Source organism: Puma concolor, chromosome E1 (assembly GCF_028749965.1).
Source record: "Puma concolor isolate L17-30 chromosome E1, mPumCon1.1.hap2, whole genome shotgun sequence".
NCBI classification, from domain to species: Eukaryota; Metazoa; Chordata; class Mammalia; order Carnivora; family Felidae; genus Puma; species Puma concolor.
In genome coordinates this window covers 60,457,657-60,477,905 of record NC_141680.1, presented here as the reverse complement: position 1 = coordinate 60,477,905, position 20,249 = coordinate 60,457,657, and the positions used below count along the sequence as shown (strand labels likewise).

The window sequence follows — 20,249 nt, the reverse complement described above, 5'->3', positions numbered from 1 at the left end:
AGGATAGGAGATTTCTTAAACAGGACTCAGCACTAACTACCACAAATGACGAATTCAAATGCATTAAAAGTAGTAACTTTGGTTCACAAAAAGCACTTGAAGGAAATCAAAAGGCAAACGGGCAGCTGCGAACCAGAGGCAGACAGAACCTGGGACGCGTCGCCAGCAGAGGATCACTGCTGAGAATGTGGAAAGAATGCAGACCAACAAGGGACGGACAACCTACACAAAACTAAGTGAAGATTACGAACCAACATTTTACAGAAGAGGAAGCTCGCGGTCAGAACGACAGGGAGAGATGGTCAGCCTCGCTCGGAACCAGGGAAACGCCAGCACAACCGGGACCGGTACCACGGCCCAGCTCTGTGATGGGCGAAGATTCAGAAGCCTGACGACACTGAACGTCAGGCAGCACGGAGGTGAGCGAGAGCCTCTGATGCTCGTCTGCTCTGGCCTCTTCCAGATACTCTCCCGGCCAGCAGTTCTGCAGGAAAGCTCCGGGACACGTGTGTCACGACACCTGTGTAAACACGGCTGCCAGCAGCTCAGGTGCCCGTGAACAGAACGGATCCCGGAGTCACGGGTGGGCCTGGGGCGGAGCGGCCCCCGGTGGTGCAGGAGCGCGAGTGACCCGCTCCGCGGGTGAATCCGAAGGCCACAAGGCAGAGTGAAGAAAAAGTCCCAGAAGACCGCGTACGGCGTGAATTGCTGTTTATAAAGCTGGAAAAGCAAGACGACACGGTATTTAGGTACACGCGCATGGGAGAAGGCTAAAAAAGAACCATGATTTTTTTAGTTGGTACGCAAGGAAAATAGGAAATCAGGCTAGACCTGGGGCATGGAGATGGGAGCGAGAGAGGGGCAGCGGTAGGGTAAGAGGTTTGGGTTGTGTGATGTGTTCGGGGGTATCAGCTGTGTTCTTTTTTGTTATTTCGTGAAAGATGGCCACGCAGTGGAAACTAGCGTTTTGTAACGTCTTGGGATCGGAATGGCTCTGTGGCTGCTGCAGTTAAAATACTGAGGCACTGTGCACGCTGGAGGCGTAGCTGGTTATAAGTCCCTATTTCCGGTAGCGACCTCGGTGTCATTAGGGTTGTTTCAGGTGGACTTCCAGTAAGACCAGACTAGGCTTTCTTTGCTTTTATCTCGTGGTGGTGGTGGTGATGACCCTACTCTGCCCTAGTTTTGTCCTGTCCTTCCCTGCACCGCTGCCCTTCGTTTCTGTTTGCGGCACCCGTCGTCCACCTTATTAGGACTGATTGAGGGACGTAGAAACACCCATGAGTCCCTGCAGCCCATCCATCACACCTGGCGCGTGGGAGCGAGGGTGTGAGATGGGAGCCACCGGGATCGGCCCTGTCGGTGGTGGGACGCCCCCCTTCCCTCAGGTTACCACTCCTGGGAGGGCGCCCGCGTCGCTCTGGGTCGCTCTGCCGAATGTTGGTGAGCCTCAGTTTCTAAGGTTTTTTGGAGTAAAAGTATTAAGGGAAGTTTTAGTATTTTTCCCTGTACCCCACTGGCTGTCTGAGTGACCCCGAGTGGGCTTGGGCTGTCGTCTCTTCCTCCGCGAGTATGTGCTGTTTGGAGATCCTCAAGGATCCTGAAAAGTATCGCCGGAACTGCTACACGCTGGCTGGACCGCTTCGGCACCGGGATCTAGCCAGAAAACCGATTTTAGTATTTTTTTTCCACCCCCCACATGGAGCTCAGACTCATGACCCCGAGATCAAGAGTCGCACCCTCCACCGACTGAGCGCCAGGCGCCCCCAGACTTACCACTCTGAGCACACGGCTGAGCGGCACGAGGTGCATTCATGTTACCATGCGGCCACCCATCCGGCTCCAGAACCCCATCGTCCCAAGTTGAAACTCTGCCCATGACGACAGAGTCCACGTCCCCCTCCCCTCACCTCCCCTCCCCCCGGCGCCCCCCATCCTGCCTCTGTCTCTGTGAACTGGCCTGCTCCGGCTCCCTCGCAGAAGTAGAGTCCGATGGTGTTGGGCCTCTCGTGTCTGGCTGACTACACCAGCGTCTCGTCCCCAAGGTTCGTCCCCGCCGTAGCAGGTGTCAGGGTCTGCTTTTCTGTTCCAAGCCGAACACCGTTCCGGTATCCACCTGCACCACACGTCATTACCCATTCCCTTGTTGATGGACACTTGGCTTCTGTGCTTTAGCGCTTGTGAATAACGCTGAGAACGGTGTGTGCGAATACCCGCTCGAGACCCCGTTCCCCGTCCTCTTGGGTGTGCACCCTGGAGTGGAATGGCTGATTCCCACGGGAACTCCATTTTTAATTCCTCCAGGAGGCGCCATACTGTTTGTTTTCACAGCCCCTGCGCCGTTCCACGTCCTCAGCAACAGTGCACAGGGTTTCCAGTTTCTGCACGTCTTTGCTAATGCAAGTTCTTTTCTGTTTTTCAATACTAGAGTTCTTATGTGCGTGTGGTGAGCAGGCCGCATGCCGTTTCAGTATCGATTCTGAGACGGGCCTAAGTAACTGGGTAAGGAGGAGTGTTGCAGGCGAGAATGATTGGTTTGTGCTACAAGCTGGGTCTGTTTGAGAAGTAACATAGGGTATGTGGAACAGCAGGTATCCTGCAGAATTGAAGACGCACCTGCCCCGGGACCCAGAGGTCCGTCGTGGGCGTATGCATTAGAGAAAGTTGCACACAAGGAAGCAGGTGCGGGACTGTTTGTGGGAGCAGAGACACAGAGTCAGCAGGAAGCATGTAAGTGAACCGTGGTCTTTTCCTGTGGTCAGATACTCCAGCCCACGTGAAGGAACCAGAACCACGTCAAAACTGCCGCAGTTCACACTGCATGGCGTAGGTTACGTAGGCTAAGCATAAACACGCTTATTGTTTGTGGGTACACACGCTCGTGCATTAGCGCGATAACTACGTAAGCGGGAACAGTTGTGACCTAGTTCGGGATCGCGGTGACCTCCGATGAGGGTGTGTGGGCAGTGCAGGGGAGGAGACGTCACTGTCACGGCAGTGTTTTCCTTCTGGTGCCCCTAAAACGGGTTGGCACTCAATGGTATAGGCTTTGTACGTCTCTGCATTTAAAAGATGTCGTTATTTGAAATAACGGTTAAGACGTACCACCGTCCGGCCTGCTGGCCGAGCAGCAACAAATAGTTGCACACACAGCAGGGGCTGGCGGAGCGTGGCCTGTGGTCTCAGTCTGGCCCGCTGCCTGCTCTGTAGGTCAAGTTCCGAGGCACACATCCCGCCCGTTGATGTACGGTCTGTGGCTGCATGGTGTGCTGCCTGTGCTCCCCAGAGACGGAGCCACATCGTCGCGGACTGTGTAAGAGCGGACGGCTCCCCGACCTGGCTGTACTTAACCTCCCGGGTCTATACGGAAGAAGCTCGCCAAGCCTTGAGACGGCAGCGGGCAGTTTCCAGAACCAAGGGAGCAGAGGTTCCCACATCTGAGGAGCAAACTAAGAGTTGTCGGGGGAGCCTAAAACGTTCACGTTTATGGACCACGTGATCCAGCTTAGAAGTTGGGAGAAACGTGTTCTAAACTTCGTTTTGAAAGTCAGACTTCCCACTTTTAGTAAGTAGCACCCAGGCAATATGAAAAGGGCCTCACACAGGTCAACAGCGCCGGCTCAGGGTGGTGGGGTACGTGCTGGAAGTACAACTTCGGATGGGTCACGACCCCCCATGCTCTCCAGCAGAGGAAATGCTTCCTTCGTGGACAGCGGGCTGGCTTCAGGGCATCTGGGGCCCCTGTGGCCCAGCCGTTCCCTGGGCCGTGTGGCGAGACGTCTCGGGAGCTCCCCGCTCACGGTGACCGCCTCGCCCTGCAGGTCACCAAGGCAGCTTCTGCATGCTGTGCGTCATGCAGAACCACATTGTGCAGGCCTTCGCCAACAGCGGCAACGCCATCAAGCCCGTCTCCTTCATCCGAGACCTGAAAAGTAAGAGTTCGTCTGCGGTGGGCGCTGGGGAGGTCGGAGGAGGGGGTGCGGGGAGGAATGAGGAACGAGGCGACGGTCTAAGACTTCCCAGAAGAGCACTCGGGCACACGTGGTGGCGCTGGGGTCAGCGGGGAGGGCTTCGCGTGGGGGTGCGTGCTGCCCTCCGCCCTGAAGCGTGTGGAGGTTCGGGCCGGGCGGGGGGAGGGGCTCTTGTGACCGTCACGGGAGCCACTTGACGCAGACTGACCTCCCTGGGTCTGAAAGCCGTGTGTGGCGTCATTGTGACCGTCCGTGCTGTGCGTGGGCGCTCCTGGAAAAGTAGTTGGCCAGTGGGTTCCACATCCTTGGTGACTGGTGTCTCGTGGCCTCTGGCTCTTCTGTTAAGCGTGGGGCGTTTAAGCTCTTAGGTCTTGGTGGGGGGACCTCTGCCATGAGGATGGGACGCGCGCTTTACGCGGAGCTCGATTTCCTCGCTGGCCGCTTTGCAGGTGCTTCCCGCTTACCCTTGGGACAGCGGGGAACCGGGGGAGAAGGTGTGAGCTCTCGCCTGCCAGTCTGATGCTCCTGTCTGTCCGCAGAGATTGCCCGGCATTTCCGCTTTGGGAACCAGGAGGATGCGCACGAATTTCTGCGGTACACCATCGACGCCATGCAGAAGGCCTGTTTGAACGGCTGTGCCAAGTAGGTGCTTCCCTCCACCCGCCTCTCCTCAGAGGCTCCATCCCTGTGCCCGCAGAGACGGGAGACGTGCCCCTGTCCCCAGGCTTACCGCTGTAGACCCTGCCTTCTGGGTCCTTGACCTGCTGATGCGCGCATGAGGGACTGCAGGGCCCCCCCGGGGCACCTCCGGAGGGGGCGGTGGGGGCGGAGCTCTGTGCCCGCAGCTCGCTGCGGGGAGGATGCTCTGGCAGGTCTGTGTGAGGGTCGTCCGCTGTCGTCCCGGACTCTTCCCGTCTTTAAAAATCACCTTACTGGGGCGCCTGGGTGGCGCAGTCGGTTGAGCGTCCGACTTCAGCCAGGTCACGATCTCGCGATCCGTGAGTTCAAGCCCCGCGTTGGGCTCTGGGCTGATGGCTCGGAGCCTGGAGCCTGTTTCCGATTCTGTGTCTCCCTCTCTCTCTGCCCCTCCCCCGTTCATGCTCTGTCTCTCTCTGTCCCAAAAATAAATAAACGTAGAAATCACCTTACTATTTTGATACGGAGGATGGCGGGGTAGGAATTACGTCTTTATGAAAGAGCTTGAACACTTGAGGGTAGGAGGTTTATGATTTCTGAGGTCACTTTCTGCACGGTTACTGTTCCTTCATTCTAAATTTGAGAGCACGCGACGGGTCGCCGACTTTATGCTGCGTCTTGCCTTTTGTGACACAGTTGCCATCGGGGATGGCCGGTGTCTACGAGGTCACGTAGTACATGCCGTAGTGCAGGGACGCCTCGAGCCTTCCCAGGAGAATTCCACTTGCTCTTACCCTGCAGGAGGCCTCCTAGGATGGGTCACCCCAAGGCTCCGATGGGGGCAAAGGGGAGGCAAGCAATGTGGCCTCACTGCCATGCACGTGGGTACAGCACGTCCCCAGCAGTGGTTCCCAGGCCTGGTCTCAGCACGGAATCACCTGAGAGGTTTTAGGACAGCAGCTAACCCCCCCCCCCCCCAACACACACACACACGCACGCACACACCCTGCCAGCCAGCCCAGTCACCCAGGCCCTCCGGGGTGGGAGAATGCGGGAGGGATGGGTGAGGTTGGGGTTTGGGCCCGTGGGCGGGAGGAGTCCAGGTTTGTGGTCTGGAGAGCCAGGTAGGTGGCGGTGAGCCTTCCAGGTTGGGGCACAGAAGTGGAAGATGAGCGGGTCTGACGTCAGGTGAGGTACGTGTGGCCAGGCACCTGCACAGCGGGGAGTTGGGTGCTTTCCACGCACCCGTCCGTGAGAAAGGTGTCGCTGGTCTTCGTGAAGTGAGAGAAGAGTGGCGTAAGCTGAATTAGTTTGATTTGCAGGTGGAAGTGACTTTTTTTTTCTTTTTGATTTTATTAAAAATTTTCAGTTGAACTTGTGAACAGTGAGTACGTATAACGTTTCTACTTCATGGAACTTCCTGGCACCGGTTCTGACCCGATGCATGACGGTGGGGGTTCGTGAGTGTCCCCGTGCACCTGACACAGTGTAGTCTGAAGCTGGGGTCGCTCTTTGCGCGTCCGTCTTGAGGCCTGTGCCGTCAGTCCTGCTGGCTGTCCCCCGTCTGCACTCGCTTCTCCCTCCTCGGTGCTGATTCTGGGCGGGCGCCAGCCTCCTTGTATCTCCTGGAGCTTTTGCTTTGGAAGCACGGCTGTGGTCAGATACAACCACCGTAGCTTGGTCGGAAGTCCGTTTCTCCCGCGGGCAGGTTCGGCCCCCTTCTCGGCTACTGTGACTTAGTCCGGCTGTGCTGCTCCACGATTACCCCGGCACTTCTGCTGTGTTTCTGTCTCTCCACTTTTCCTTTGCTCGGTAACTCGTGAACTTCCGGCTGGTGCTTAGGACAACCCGCGTCTGTTCCAGTGACGACTCTGCGTGCACCCTTGGAGGTGGCCTTCCTCCTCTTTTCTGGACCCTTGGGTTTGTCACTGCTTCTTGTGCTCCGTCCCTCTGTCCTTCCCTCTCCTCTCACGCCTGAGTCTTGGTTGAGTTATCTCTTACATTGTCGGGACTTCAAGTTTCATGTGTTCTCCCCCCACGTTCATCCCTACCTTTGCCTCCGTCTTACCCCCTGTTAAATAGGCCCAGGGCTGCCTGAGGCGAGTCCCTCTCTCTCTCTCGTCCTTGCAAGGACCTTGCCTTAAAGGGTGCGCGGTCTTTCAAGTGTGACGGCTTCACAGGAACGTTTGTAGAGCTGACCGCTGTCGGTCGGCTTTCCTAGACACCCGAGCAGTGACCGGAGGTGACGTTCGTGGTGGGCAGACATCGACTCTGGAAACGTCTTCTTACCGGTAGGCTCTGGAGACTTCTTCTTACGCCTTACTCAGCGGGCCCGTGGTGTCCGAACCACACTTTTGAATCGGCTCAGTTCTGAGTGTCTGGGCTTGAAAACGTGCAGTGATCACTTAGGCGGGTGCCGTGCCCCCAGACGTGGGGTCTCCCGGTCCGGGCGCCGGGGCATCTCCGCCCGGTCTGGGGCAGCGCCCCACCCCCATCTCAGGGCAGGTGCGTGTTAAAGGCCTCCCTGTCACATCTTCCTTGGTCGGGGTCTCCCCCGCAGGACCCCCTCTGTCTGGCGGCCTTTTCTTCACCTCGACCGCTCCTCCGGACACGTTCCCGCCTTGTCGCGCCCCTCCCCCGAGTTCACTTGAATCTCGTCTCCTTCGGGCCCCACGTGATTCCAGCTTCGTTTCCGACCCGATTTCCTGTTTTTTCCCCCGTATCGGTTAACTTTCTCCGTTTGCTCTTTTCTGTTCTTGGTTCTGAAACTTCTTACGATGGTTTTCCTCTCCCCAAATGCTTGCGTGCGGATCTTTACTTCCGCTTGGGATTTTGTCTCCTGCCTTGTGTGTGCTTTCTGGGGGCTCGTCTCCACCGGACGAGGTGGCTCTCTCGTTCACTGCTCTGTCCCGACGGTGCCGCGCAGGACTGGGGCCGCTTGGGCGCAGCTCCTACGCCTGGTGGCTCCTGTGGTTCTCAATCCAGGGTGCCGTGAGCGCACCTTCTGTCCTGGGCGCCACAGGCTGGACGGCCTGTGGCGTGTGTGTGTCTCAGGACCCTGTGTCCTCTCCTGTGCTCCGCTCGCCCTTCCCCACCGTCACCTCCCCAGTCACTCTGGGGGCAGGCGCCCCGAGCCTCGCTCTCCCGCGGGCTCCCCTTCCTGCGGGGACTCCAGGCGATTCCCGGCTGCCTCTAGGACTCAGGCTTCTCCAGACCACCCTTCAGACGTGTTGCAGTTGGCTCTCTGGAATTGGGTTTTCTCCTGCCTGGGGCTAGTGTGAAGCTTGAGCTGGCTCTGCCTCGGGCCGGACGGACGGCGGGTTCCGTGCGGTGCTTTGCCCCTGTTGGGACAGGCTCCTGGCTGGCTTGGGGCCACCTGGGTCTCCACAGCTGCCGTCACATGTGGCTTCCCACACGCTTCCGGCGTGTGCTGGGATTATGTCCTCCACGGTCCGGGGAGTTAAAACATCCCTCCTTTCGGCGAATGGTGGTGCTGATACGTGGCGGTGTTTGGTTTTCATTTCCTAAGTCTTCAAGGTGAAAACGTGCCCTTGTATCGGTCCCCGTGGTGTAGACTTGCGCGTCTCAGCGAGCTCCCCGGGTCGGGGCCGCCCGCACGCTGAGGCAGAGAAGGGGCCAGGGCAGGGCGCCGTGGGGCGTGTGTAGAGGTGGCGGGGGGAGGCATCCGCAGGGCTGGGGGTGCAGGGGAGGGGAGCGTGCTCGCGAGGGCTCCCGTGGCTCCACTTGGCAGCTCGGTGGGAGGCTGAGGGTTGTCTTGGATCCTGGTTGGTTAATGGGGCCGGGGATTTGACCGTGACCCATGACCGCCGTTGTCCTGCTGAGAGGGCGCGGGGGAGGGTGTCCCTGCTGACTCCCCCTCTTAGCAGGTAAGAGGCTCGGACAGAGGACAGCCAGGGGTCGGACAGGGGCGGGGGTGGTTTCCAGAGGGATGGGGCACTTCTGTCGTAGACTGGGTGGGCACACGGGCGCGTTTCCCCGGCCTCTTATTTCCCGTCAAGGGTGGGGGGTCGGGAGGGGGTTCTTGAGGCAGCTGATGTGGGGAGCGGCCGGGGACCCGCTGAGGGGCAGGGTGAGCGTGCCCGCGTGGTGGGGTCACGGGCCGTGTGGTGGGGTTTCCCCCCCGGCGCGCTGGGCCGGGGTGACTCAGGCGGGGGCTGCTAACTGTCATTCCCTTGAAGGCTGTGGCCTCCTTTCCAGGTTGGATCGTCAGACGCAGGCAACCACCCTGGTCCATCAGATTTTTGGAGGCTATCTCAGATCGCGTGGTAGGTGAAGACGCTTTCTCTACACCCTTGTCAGGGAGGAGGATGTCAATCAGGGAAGGCTGAGAGTCCGCGCCCAGGTGGGGCCCTTTCCTGGCGGGCGGACCTGGGCGAGCCTCGGAGGCCCCGGTCTCCTCTGAGATGCACCCTTGGCCGACGGGCCCGCTGTTCCCGGAGGAGGTCTGGAGCAGAGCCTCGGGCACGTGGAGACGAGGGTGGCGTTATTCTTTCTGAGCCCCTGAGCTCCTCACACGCGGCCTCTGCCCTGCCGCTGGGGCCTGGGGCCCGCCGAGGCCACGGTCTGGGACGGAGGCCATCGATGGGCTGGCGGCGCACGCGGGCGGGTTCTCGAGGGGCCGGCGGCCGAGGGCTTCTCCCGGCGCTGGGTGTTGGAGACGTGGGGGTGGCGCGCTGGGGGCGCCCGCCCCCGCCCACTGCCGCTTGTTCCGTTGCAGTGAAATGCTCGGTGTGCAAAAGCGTCTCAGACACGTACGACCCCTACTTGGACGTAGCGCTGGAGATCCGGGTAAGGACCACGGCCGGCTGTGCTGGGTCACGTTTGCCGGAGGCCGGGGAGGCGGGGGAGGGCCGGGAAGCAGGGATGGCGAATCACCCAGGCAGGCAGGGAAAGAAATGCCAGCAGCGTCACCGCCTTGAAGTAGGGGCCGCCGTTTTTGCACGATGGCTGCTGGCCTTTTCCCTGTGTGCGTCGCTTTCGTTTAAAACAAGATGAAACGTGGCTTTGTGTCCCCGAGGCATGAGGGGTGAGCCACGGTACGTGCAGGACTTGGGCAGGGAGCCGCTGGCAGGCGGGCCTTCGGGAGAGCAGCCTCGTCTCGCTCCGGCCTTCTGGTGCTGCAGCCGGGGCCGGGTCACCTGCGCCCAGGGTGTGGGGCCGGCGCGCCTGGGAGTCGTGCGGTAGCTGCCCTGACCTGTGTGGCCGGGGTCACGGTCTGCCTTGGCCCCCTCCCCCACCTCCCCTCCCGCCCCCGGCCCCACTCCTCTGCAGCACATCCTGGGTGTCAGAAGGTGGCAGGGGGCAGGCCATTTTGGATGCAAGTGGGTTGTTGTGATTTGCTGCCTCAGCCTGAAAAAGACCTTACGTTTGGCGTTTCTCGAGTCAGCCTTTTTCTTCTGCTGCTGATTCATTTCCCCGTTTTTGTCCTTCTCAGCAAGCCGCTAATATCGTGCGCGCTCTGGAGCTTTTTGTGAAGCCAGATGTCCTGAGTGGAGAGAACGCCTATATGTGTGCAAAGTAAGTTCCGTTTTGCTCACGGCAGAGAGCGAGCCATCGGGGAGGACCTCCGGCCGCCTGACCCGGCCCTGCGGCCATCCCCGCCCCTCCCCAGAGGTGACCGCCACTCACATTTCTTGAGGAGGATATATAGATCTTAAGACTAAAACCTCTTCACGATGCAGATGGAGTGGCCACGGTTTTGCAGCTGGTGTTGGTTTGCGTCGCACTTAGGATGCGCCAGCCCCTGTTCTGAGCGCTCCTCACCCGGGAAGCAGGTCCCCTGGCGACACAGAGCGGCAAGGTGACCCCACGTGGCCCTCTGCCGTCCCGCCTCTTGGACGAGCTGCCTTCTGTGGCCTCCATCAGCCACGGCAGACGTAACTGTGACCTCGTTCTGCTAAGGGTCACGTGGGTTTTACTGCCTGGGCGTTGTGCTTTGTATTAGCTCCTTCAGAAGCTATAGTCGCTGAAGATTCTTTTTCTTTTTTTATTTACTTTGAGAGAGAAAGAGAGAATATATCCCAAGCAGGCTCCACACTGTCATTGCAGAGCCCAACGTGGGGCTCGAACTCACAAACCACGGGATCGTGACCTAGTTGGATGCTTGACCGACTGAGGCACCCAGGCGTCCCCACCCCCCCACCAAGAATATTTTTCTTGATGCTTTTCAGATTCATTATTCCTCCCCTTCCTTCCTCTCTCCGAATCGGCCTCCCTGTGCCCTGAAAGCTGTTTGCTTTCCTTCATCTTCTCGCCCCTCATCCCCTGGTCTTCCGGCTTCACGCTCAGTGATTTCCCGCCCGCGCTGCATTACTGGGCCACACCCGCTCCAGCTCGCTCCTTCCTGTGTGTGTGGAGTTGCCTCCCTGTGTGGGCAGGTGCTTCCTGAAGACTTTATAGTCTCCAGCTCTTCGGCGGCCCCAGGTCCCTGTGGTAGCGTTCCTTCATTTAAGTCACGGGGATTCGGATCTAGGGACGCAGAGCACGAACTGATCACCTTTTCCACCTGCCGCCCCTCACAGATGCAAGAAGAAGGTTCCGGCCAGCAAGCGCTTCACCATCCACAGAACGTCCAACGTCTTAACCCTCTCCCTCAAACGCTTTGCCAACTTCAGTGGGGGAAAGATCACGAAGGTGAGTGTTCACTACAGTGTCCAGTCAGCTCGGTCGGCCGCCTTTAAAGAATACAGGTTCCACGGGGCGCCTGGGGGGCTCAGTCGGTCGGGTGACCGACTTCGGCTCAGGTCGTGATCTCGCGGTTCGTGGGTTCGAGCCCCACATCGGGCTCTGTGCTGACAGCTCGGAGCCTGGAGCCTGCTTCGGATTCTGTGTCTCCCTCTCTTTCTGCCCCTCCCCTGATCGCGCTCTGTGTCTCTCTGTCTCTCAATAATAAATAAACGTTTAAAAAAAAAAAAAGAATGCAGGTTCCAGGCTCTGCCCCTGAGCCAGTGACTTAGAGTCTCAGGAAGACAGGGCTTAAGAGCCTGCATTTTTGTAGAATCTTCGAGTGATTGTTATTTTTTTATCTTTTTATTTTATTATATCAAAGTGAGTCATTTATTTTAAAAAAATTTTCTTATAGTTTATTTTTGAGAAAGAGAAAGCGCAGGGGAGGGGCAGAGAGAGAGAGAATCCCAAGCAGGCTTTGCACCACCTGTGAAGAGCCCGATATGGGGCTCGAACCCATGAACCGTGAGATTGTGATCGGAGCCGAAATCAAGAGTCAGATGCTTAACAGACCGAGCCACCCAGGCGCCCCATAAGCCTTTTATTTTTTAACTTAATTTAATTTTACTTTACTTATTTTTAAGTTTATTTATTTTGTGAGAAAGCACGTGCACTCACAAGTGGGGGAGTGCCAGAGAGAGGGGGAAAAAGAGGGAACCCCAAGCAGGCTCTGCACTGTCGGTGGGGCCCAAACTCACGAACTGAAATCATGACCTGAGCCAAAATCAAGAGCTGGACGCTTAACTGACTGAGCCTCCCGGGAGCCTCTATTTTATTTCATTAACTTTTTAAAGTAATCTCTATGCTCAACATGGGGCTGGAACCCACAACCCCGAGATCGAGAGTCAAGTGCTCTCCAAGCTGAGCCAGGCCGGTGCCCCTGCACGATGGCGTTTTTAAAGGAAGATGTCATGTCATAAAAGCGGTTAGAGCTGATGATGTGGTTTGGGGAGGACACTTATCTGAGCCTCAGTTTCCTTGCTGGCAGTGATGCGGTGATGGGGGCTGACTTAGAGCACCATTTCCCAAACTTGTGTTCTGCACAATGTGCTGTGTGTTTACAAAAGACCGTATTTTGTACATACAACTATGTTGTACTTTGAAAGCATCTGCCCAGCTGAGTTTGGGAACTGCCAAGCTGCAGTTCAGCAATTCTTTGGAATTACAGGCCTTCTCAGAGCCTTTATTAATAAGCTGTGTTGCATTTTGAATTTCCAAGAGGGGACTTAGGTTATGAAGGGTTTTCTGAAGTTAATTGTTTGGGATCCGGTCATTCATTCATTCATTTTACTCACACTTAATGTGCTTATGTCGTACCGTGCCATCAGTGCTCTGGGAAGTCGGCGGGACTTAGCGGTAAATGAGATCGTCGTGGTTTTGCCCTGAAGAGCTCATATTTCACCTTAGTATGTCCCGGAACTAGTTTTCCATCAGAAAACTGTTTGATCTGGGGGCCCATATCTGGCAGGATTGGATGGGGGCCCGTGAGCTTAGTGTGTGTTGAGTTTGTTGAGATTCTGAGTTTGTCATTTTCGGCTCAGGTCACAGTCTCATGGTCCGAGCCCCTTGTCAGGCTCTGCACTGGTGGCTGATGGCTCAGAACCTGCTTGGGATTCTGTCCCTTCTCTGTCTCTGCCCCTCCCTCTCTCTCCCTCAAAATAAATAAGTAAACTTTTCTTTTTTTTTAATTTCTCTTTAAAAAAGAAAAGTACATATTCCAGGTCTCTAATGGTATAAAGCTCCGAAACAGTCAGAGCTGATAGACGGCGACAGAAATCACAACAGTGGGTATTTGAGATGCGGTATTTCCCGGGGTACGAGGCTTCTGGCTTGATGTCTGTGTTTCGATAGGAATATGGGTCGGTACGCGTTTGTCAGACTCCGCTCCGTGGTTCACACTACGTAACTCATACTTCATTTTTAAAAGCGTCTGTTGTGTATAGGCAGAGATGCAGGTAAATCTATCATTCAGAGGTAATTTTGTTTTTCAGAGAGAGAGAGAGAGAGAGTGAGGCATGAGTGGGGCAGGGGTGCAGGGAGAGAGAGACTTAAGCAGACTCCATGCCCAACATCAAGCACGGGGCTCGATCCCACAAACTGTAAGAATGACCTGAGCCTTGTTTCAAAAAAAAGGCGGGGGAGGGGGCCCCTGGGTGGCTCAGTCGGTGAAGCGTCCGACGTCGGCTCAGGTCATGATCTCACAGTCCGTGGATTTGAGCCCCGCATCAGGCTCTGTGCTGACAGCTCGGGGCCTGGGGCCTGCTTCACATTCTGTGTCTCCCTCTGTCTCTAGCCCTCCCCCGTTTGCGCTCTGTCTTTCAAAAATGAGCAAATGTTAAAAAAAAAAAAAAAAAAAAAAGAATGACCTGAGCCAAAGTCAAGAGTCAGATGCTTAACCAACTGAGCCACCCAGGTGCCCGTCAGAGATAATTTGTGAAAATACTTCCCAGTGGAAAATTGTCAAATTTGAAATAAATTCTGGCGTGAGACCTCTGTCCCGATGCACTTGGTTCTGGTTTTGACCTGCTGTGACAGTGGGCTCCGTGGAGTGACCACCGTTTTCTCTGAAGACACAGACCGGGCCTTCGCCTCCCTGATCCCCCCCCCCCCCAGTGCTCCTTACGGTGGCGTGGAGGGCACGAGCTATTTCTCTCGCCTTACGCTGGGGGCCCACGCAGGGAGAGATGGTAGTCCATGCGTCACTCGATGGGACGATAAAATAGTTTCACGTCGGTCGGATGGAAGACGCTCTTCTCTGCGTCCTGTATTTTCACCCTTGGCTAAGGGGCTCTTGCCACAGCGTTGCCACGTGGCCTGGTTGCCCCCCGGTTGTCAGAGACCAGCCGATCGTGCCTTTTACGTAGTTGTGGGTGGAGGGGGCGAACTGACCTTCTCTCACTGATGAATTTCTGTCGCCTTGTCTGGGCTTTTCCTTCAGGATGTAGGCTACCCGGAATTCCTGAACCTCCGTCCGTACATGTCCCAGAGCAGCGGCGAGCCCGTCATGTATGGGCTGTACGCGGTCCTCGTGCACTCTGGCTACAGCTGCCACGCGGGCCACTACTACTGCTACGTGAAGGTCAGTGCTCTGTGTCCAGGTGCGTCGGCGGCCGGTGGCGGCGCGTGCTCTGCTCCTGGGGGCAGGTGTGCTGTGCGCGTGGGTGCACGTCCACGTGGGGCCTCTGCAGAACGTGTGCTCGTGGAAGGTGGCCACGTTTGTGGCTGCGTTCCGGTCCCTTCGGTGCTTCAGCGAATGGAGGGCAAAGATGTCTTTAGAACCCGTCGCGCCAGGATCTGTGGCGTCCTTGAACTTGGGCTGAGACTCCGGGGGGAGGCTTGCTCCAGCAGCCTGGAGGCGGCTCAGGACGGCTAGGTGTTGGTGGGAGACGCTGTGCAGATCAGACCCTAGACGGCCTTGCACCAGGAGGGAGCGGGGATTCGGGGCGAGAGCAACGCTGGACATTTTAACACGAGGTCATTGACAGCACACGGGTATACATGGCAGTTAACAGCAGATTGTTTTTTATGTTTATTTATTTTTGAGAGCGAGAAGGACAGAGCGTGAGCAGGGGAGGGGCAGAGAGCGAGGGAAACAGAGAATTTGGAGCAGGCTCCAGGCTCTGAGCTGTCAGCACAGAGCCTGATGCGGGGCTCGAATTTGTGAACCGTGAGATCGTGACCTGAGCTGAAGTCGGACGCTCAACCGACTGAGCCACCCGTTTATTTATTTTTGAAAGGGAGAGACAGAGTGTGAATGGGGGAGGAGCAGGGAGAGAGGGAGACACAGAATCCAAAGCAGGCTCCGGGCTCAGAGCTGTCAGCCCAGAGCCCAACAGTGGGCTCGAACCCACGAACTGTGAGATCACAACCGAGCTGAAGTCGGACGCTCAACCAACTGAGCCCCCCCAGGCGCCCCTAACAGCAGATTTTTTTATTTCCTTCTTTCAAAGATATGGCTTACAGAACACGTGTTGATTGTTTCGTTTTGTGTCGTTTCCTCCCACACCCTGTGCCGCTCCAGGCAAGCAACGGACAGTGGTACCAGATGAACGATTCCTCGGTCCGTTCCAGCAACATCAAGGTGGTTCTGAACCAGCAGGCCTACGTGCTCTTCTATATGCAGTGAGTCCCTTTGCCCCCCGCCGTCTGTGAGCCCGTCCCCTCTGCTGTGGGCCGCGGGCTCCCGCGTGCGCGTGACAGTGGGCTGCGCGGGCGGGAAGTGTGCAGGGGGGAGCATCCGCCAGGAACTGCTCCTTTAGACCCGCCTGCCTGGCCGTCATGACAGCGGCTCCCTCTGGGGGGGCCAGAGCAGGACTCCACCTGCTCCACGTTGAATACGAGTGGGGGAGTTGCCTATTATTTTCTGTCGCTGCCCCAGATGCCATGTGTCGTGTCTGGATGGCGGCCGCAGTGGGCACTGGAGCATGTTGGCAGAGGGCGGAGGCCACAGCGGGGCCCCTTCTCTTGGGGCCGGTTGTCCCCGACTTAGAGGTCGGAGGACGTGGAGACTGTAGGCATTTTTGCTGCCTCGTCCGCGTCCTGCTGAATTTGAACGCAGTGATTGAGTGGGGCGGGGTGGGGTGGGGGGGGTCCTCTGGCTTTCTGGTGAAGCGAGAATTCAGTCTCGGAAGGGCTCTGACCCTGACGCGCTCCCTGCCTGTGCCGGGCGGACATCCGAGGCTGTGTGACGGCCGCCGTGGTGTAAGGGGGGGTGAGAGCTCAGAGAACCAGACCGTGTTCTTCCTCTGACAGAATCCCGGGCTCTAAGAAGAGTCCTGACGGCTCCCTCCCCAGGACGGCATCCTCCGCTCCCGGCCGGGCAGGTGTGGTCGCCGACCGCTTCAGGAAGAATGTTGGCAACGGGACTCTCTGCTCCCCGCTGACCGGAAAGGTACTTGTTTAAGAGGATGTGAGTTTACGCGGCGGATCCTCCTGCCTGCGCCCCTAGGGGGTCCTGGGGCCCCCAGCGCTCTTCACGCTCAGAGTCCGGCCCGATGGCAGGAGAGCTCGGTTTGTCCTGTTTTATTCCGTGTTCTCTCTTAAACTGGTCACGGGCTGACACTGGGTGAGGGGCGGAAGGGACAGCGAGGAGAAACCCTGAGCCAGCGAGCGAGTCAGGCTGTAGCTCCGCGTGCCCCTCAGACCAGCTGCCGCGCACAAGTGCAGTGACGGGCTCGCCAAGCGTGTCCTCGCTTCCGGGAAGGCGTCCTTTTTGTCTCCACGACTTAATGTTGGAAATGTGAGCGGTTTCTAGCAACGTTAATTTCCTGCTTTTGATAATCCTGCTGTGATCAGGTTAAGAAAACATCCGTGTTCTGAGGAATATACACGGCCGTTTTTAGGAGCGAGGGGACATCATGTCTAAAACGTATTGAGGTGGTTAGGAAAGGAAACGTCATACGTGTACGTGTGCGCACGTACGGATACGCGGAGGGAGAGAACGAGCGAGAGATCTAATGTGGAAAAACGTTAGCAATTAGGAAATACCCTCCTTTTCAAGTTATTTTTGTGTAATATTTGAATTTTTCTACTGAAAACCAGTCGTACTGACCAAAGTAACGAGGGATTTCCTTACCGCAACACCGTCTGTCGTTGAGAAACAGATTTGTCCTTTCTGTCGACCACTTCTGTGAACCTTCCCCTTCGGTCTGAAGATCAAATCCAAACGCAGGCTGCCGGGAGGTGGGGGCCCTTCGCGGTCTGCGGGGGTCTGGTCATTTTTGCAGGTCTGTGTTTCCCTGCCAACACGTGAGAATTAGAAGCGTTGGGTTGACCTAGCAAAGAAAGGCCATGACCTGTGGCCCAGACCAGGAGTCGTAAGCCTCAGCTGTGCTCAGAAACACCGTAGGGAGGGGCGGGGTGTCGTTCCGGTCCGCCCACGGGGCCACGCGCCTCAGCATCATGAAGATAACGTTCCACACATACTGCAATTGACAAAATCCTTTTCACTTTATTTTTTATTTTAGAGCACGACTAGGGGAGAGGGGCGGGGGGAGGGAGAGAGCATCTTAAGCAGGCTTCGCGCTCAGCGTGGAGCGCGACACGGGGCTCGACCCCACAACCCTGGGATCATGACCTGATCCAAAATCAAGAGTCAGATGCTCAACTGAATGAGCCACCCAGGTGCCCCCAAAGCCATTTTATTTTAAATAACATTCTGTAGGTTACGTAAATGTCAGTGCCCCATCAACGAGGTCTTGCAGTGCAGTGGGAAGACATATACTCTTTGCAAAGAATGTAAATTAAGGATAAATCGTTGTTGAGCGTAGAGACAAAAGAGAGGAAAACTCGGAAGAAAAGAGAAGTGCATGTTCGGTAAACTTCCAGAAGAGGGAAGACTTTGTAAGAGAGAAAACCTCGAAAAGCAAATCATAAATTGGGTAAACTAACATTTGAAGTTTTGAGCGTGAGATATTAGAAAAAAAGAAACGACAAAGCGTCTAAAAATTTGTGCAGCAAATCCAGCAAAAGGTGAACGTTCCTCACGCACAGAGGACCCGTGCAGGTGACGTGTCAGAGCGTACGAGTGTTAACGGTGGTAAGAGCCGGCAGCGGTTTGAAATTAGCGAACATTCTGAGAAGGACCCGGTAGCTCTTGCTGGTGAGAGTTTGGTAAATGCGTCGGCAGCGTGCCTCAGAATCCACGGATAGTGCTCCCGGCCTCGGAATTCCGTCCCGAAAACACGAGCACCGAGCAGTAAGGAGGGAAAAGGTCTGGTCTTTTGGTGGTTCATTCAGCCAGCAGTTGTAAGCTCGGACTCCTAGACCTGAACCAGGCGGGCGGTGAGGCCGGCAGGCTGCAGACACCAGCCTCGCCGAGCATTTAAACCAGGGACGGCACGGACGCCGCTGCGAGGAGTCTAGAGGAGGAGTTGGGGTGCCCGGAAGGGTACCCGGAACCCCATGGCGCGGTTCGTTTCCGCTGCAGCGGGAGGCAGGGCAGCTTGTGTAAACTGTTCACTGAGGTGCTTGCTGGGCACACAGGAAGACCTTTACTGAGAGGAGTGACGATGGTTCGGGAAGGGCGCAGGTGGGCCCGGACGCCCCCGTGCGGGCCAGAAGCCCTCGGGAGGCAGGGCGGCCGGAGGGGATGCCAGCGTGTCCATCTGTGCTGACGTTTAGCCGAGGGGTGCGGCTCGGGTACATGTTTTTTTTTTTACTTTACGCTTTTTTGTATTTCTTGACTCCTGATGAAAACGTCCTGCTTTCAGTAAAGGTGACCATAAAGATCCCCACGTGTGCACGACTCACAAAATCCCACCACCGTTCAGAGAAGCGACAGCGTCCTTACCGTGTGTCCCCCCAGATAATCTGTCTTGAATTGCTTGGCAGGGACCCTGCCTGCCTCTGACGGTGCCTTGACCTCGCGGGGGGAGCCGCCGGCCCACGCTCCCTCCCGGGTGTCACCGTGTCCCCTGCGCCCTCCCGGGTGTGACCGTGTCCCCTGCTTGCTCTCCTCCAGCGACTGGACCCCGCGGCGCTGAAGAAGCTGCAGGCCACTGAGGAGCTCGGCGTGCTTGTTTCCAGAAACGGCTCTGTGTTGGGTCTGAAGTCTCAGAATGGATACGTTCCTCCAAAGCCACCCTTGGGGTCCCCTTCCCCCCGACTCTCCAAAACGCCCCCCAACACTCCGACCATTCTGGATGAGCCCGGAAAGAAAGTCAAGAAGCCGACTCCCCTGCACTTCGTGTCCCCGTCACGCAGAGCTTCTCAGGGGCTCCACGGTACCAGCACCGGGAGCTGCAGCAGGGGCGAGGGCCGCAGGCCCGGCTCCTGGGACGGCAGGGCTGCTGCCCCCTCTACCTCACCCAGGCTCCCGGCCGGAGTGACTGCCAGCGGGCCCGCGGCGGGCAGCGAGCGTCCCGAGCCCGACAGGAGGGGTTCCGGTGGTCCCAGCCCGGAGCACTCCGCCAGCAGCGACCCCACCAAGGCCCCCCCAACGCCCGAGAGCGGAGCCGCCCCCTCGGGTGATTCTCAGGGAACAAACCCCAGAGCGCTGCCGGGCGGAGAGGACTCCAAGGCGGCGAAGCCCAAGCCCCCCGTCCTGAGCACCACCGCCACTGAGCCCGCAAGCATCATGTCTCCTCCACCAGCCAAAAAACTGGCCCTTTCTGCCAAGAAGGTGGGTGTGTGAGGGTCTTGCCGCAGGAAGTGTGTCTGTAGAGTTCAAAGAGCAGGTTTGGTGCTAGTCTTGGGGGTGGGGGTTGTGGTGGGGCCTTCGGCCCCCCCCATCGACCGGAGGAACAGAGTGGTTGTGGGCACTCGCAGGATGCACGGGGCCGTCCCGGGCGTGGGCGGGGGCCCGGGGGACGCTGGTGTGATAATACTGCGTGTGGCTGTCGGGGGTCGGGGCGAGGTGGCGGTCCCCCGGATCCGTCCGTAGGCAGGATCTCCCGCGGAAGCCTCGGGGAGGACGGGGCAGGTGCGGTGGGCGGACAGGACGCGGGCGGGCTGCACCTCTGCGTGTAGCACGAAGCTCGAGGATGCGACTGTTGTGCTGAGACTTTTGCTTCAATTTCCTTCCTTTTCTCCTTTTTGTTTCTAACCAAAAACACTTCTGGTTCTTCTTCTACCATTCCCCACCCCCACCTCCCTCTGTTTTGTCCCCTTCTGTCCCCTCATCCTTCTTTCTGGGCTCTTTCATTTTTACTTTTCGTTTGTGTTTATTTTCATTCTTGTTTTCCCTCTTCACTCACGGCAACCTCTTTTAGACCACCAAGTTTTTATTTATGTCAATAACTGCAGGCCAGCACCCTGCGGAGGGCAGCCGGCAATGACCTCCGTCCACCCCTCTCACCATTGTCCGACCTCACCTACCCCAGGAAAACCACTCACCCGGTCGCCGCCTCCGCCTGGCCTGTCGGTGCCATCAGGTGAGCCGTGGGCGCGGGCCCT

General features: G+C 57.3%; 1 protein-coding gene across 2 annotated transcripts in view; it reads left to right on the top strand.

Annotated features, from left to right (window-relative positions):
• The window catches only part of USP36 (ubiquitin specific peptidase 36), a 36,714-nt gene that overhangs the window by 8,349 nt on the left and 8,116 nt on the right, over positions 1-20,249 (top strand). For both annotated transcript variants that reach the window (XM_086688186.1, XM_086688185.1), the window contains exons 5-15: positions 3,822-3,932; positions 4,511-4,613; positions 8,826-8,893; positions 9,346-9,416; positions 10,063-10,145; positions 11,150-11,261; positions 14,293-14,433; positions 15,376-15,476; positions 16,107-16,245; positions 18,817-19,476; positions 20,100-20,227. In XM_086688186.1, coding sequence (XP_086544312.1) covers positions 3,822-3,932; positions 4,511-4,613; positions 8,826-8,893; positions 9,346-9,416; positions 10,063-10,145; positions 11,150-11,261; positions 14,293-14,433; positions 15,376-15,476; positions 16,107-16,245; positions 18,817-19,476; positions 20,100-20,227 — 1,717 coding nt within the window. The remainder of the gene's footprint in view (positions 1-3,821; positions 3,933-4,510; positions 4,614-8,825; positions 8,894-9,345; positions 9,417-10,062; positions 10,146-11,149; positions 11,262-14,292; positions 14,434-15,375; positions 15,477-16,106; positions 16,246-18,816; positions 19,477-20,099; positions 20,228-20,249) is intronic.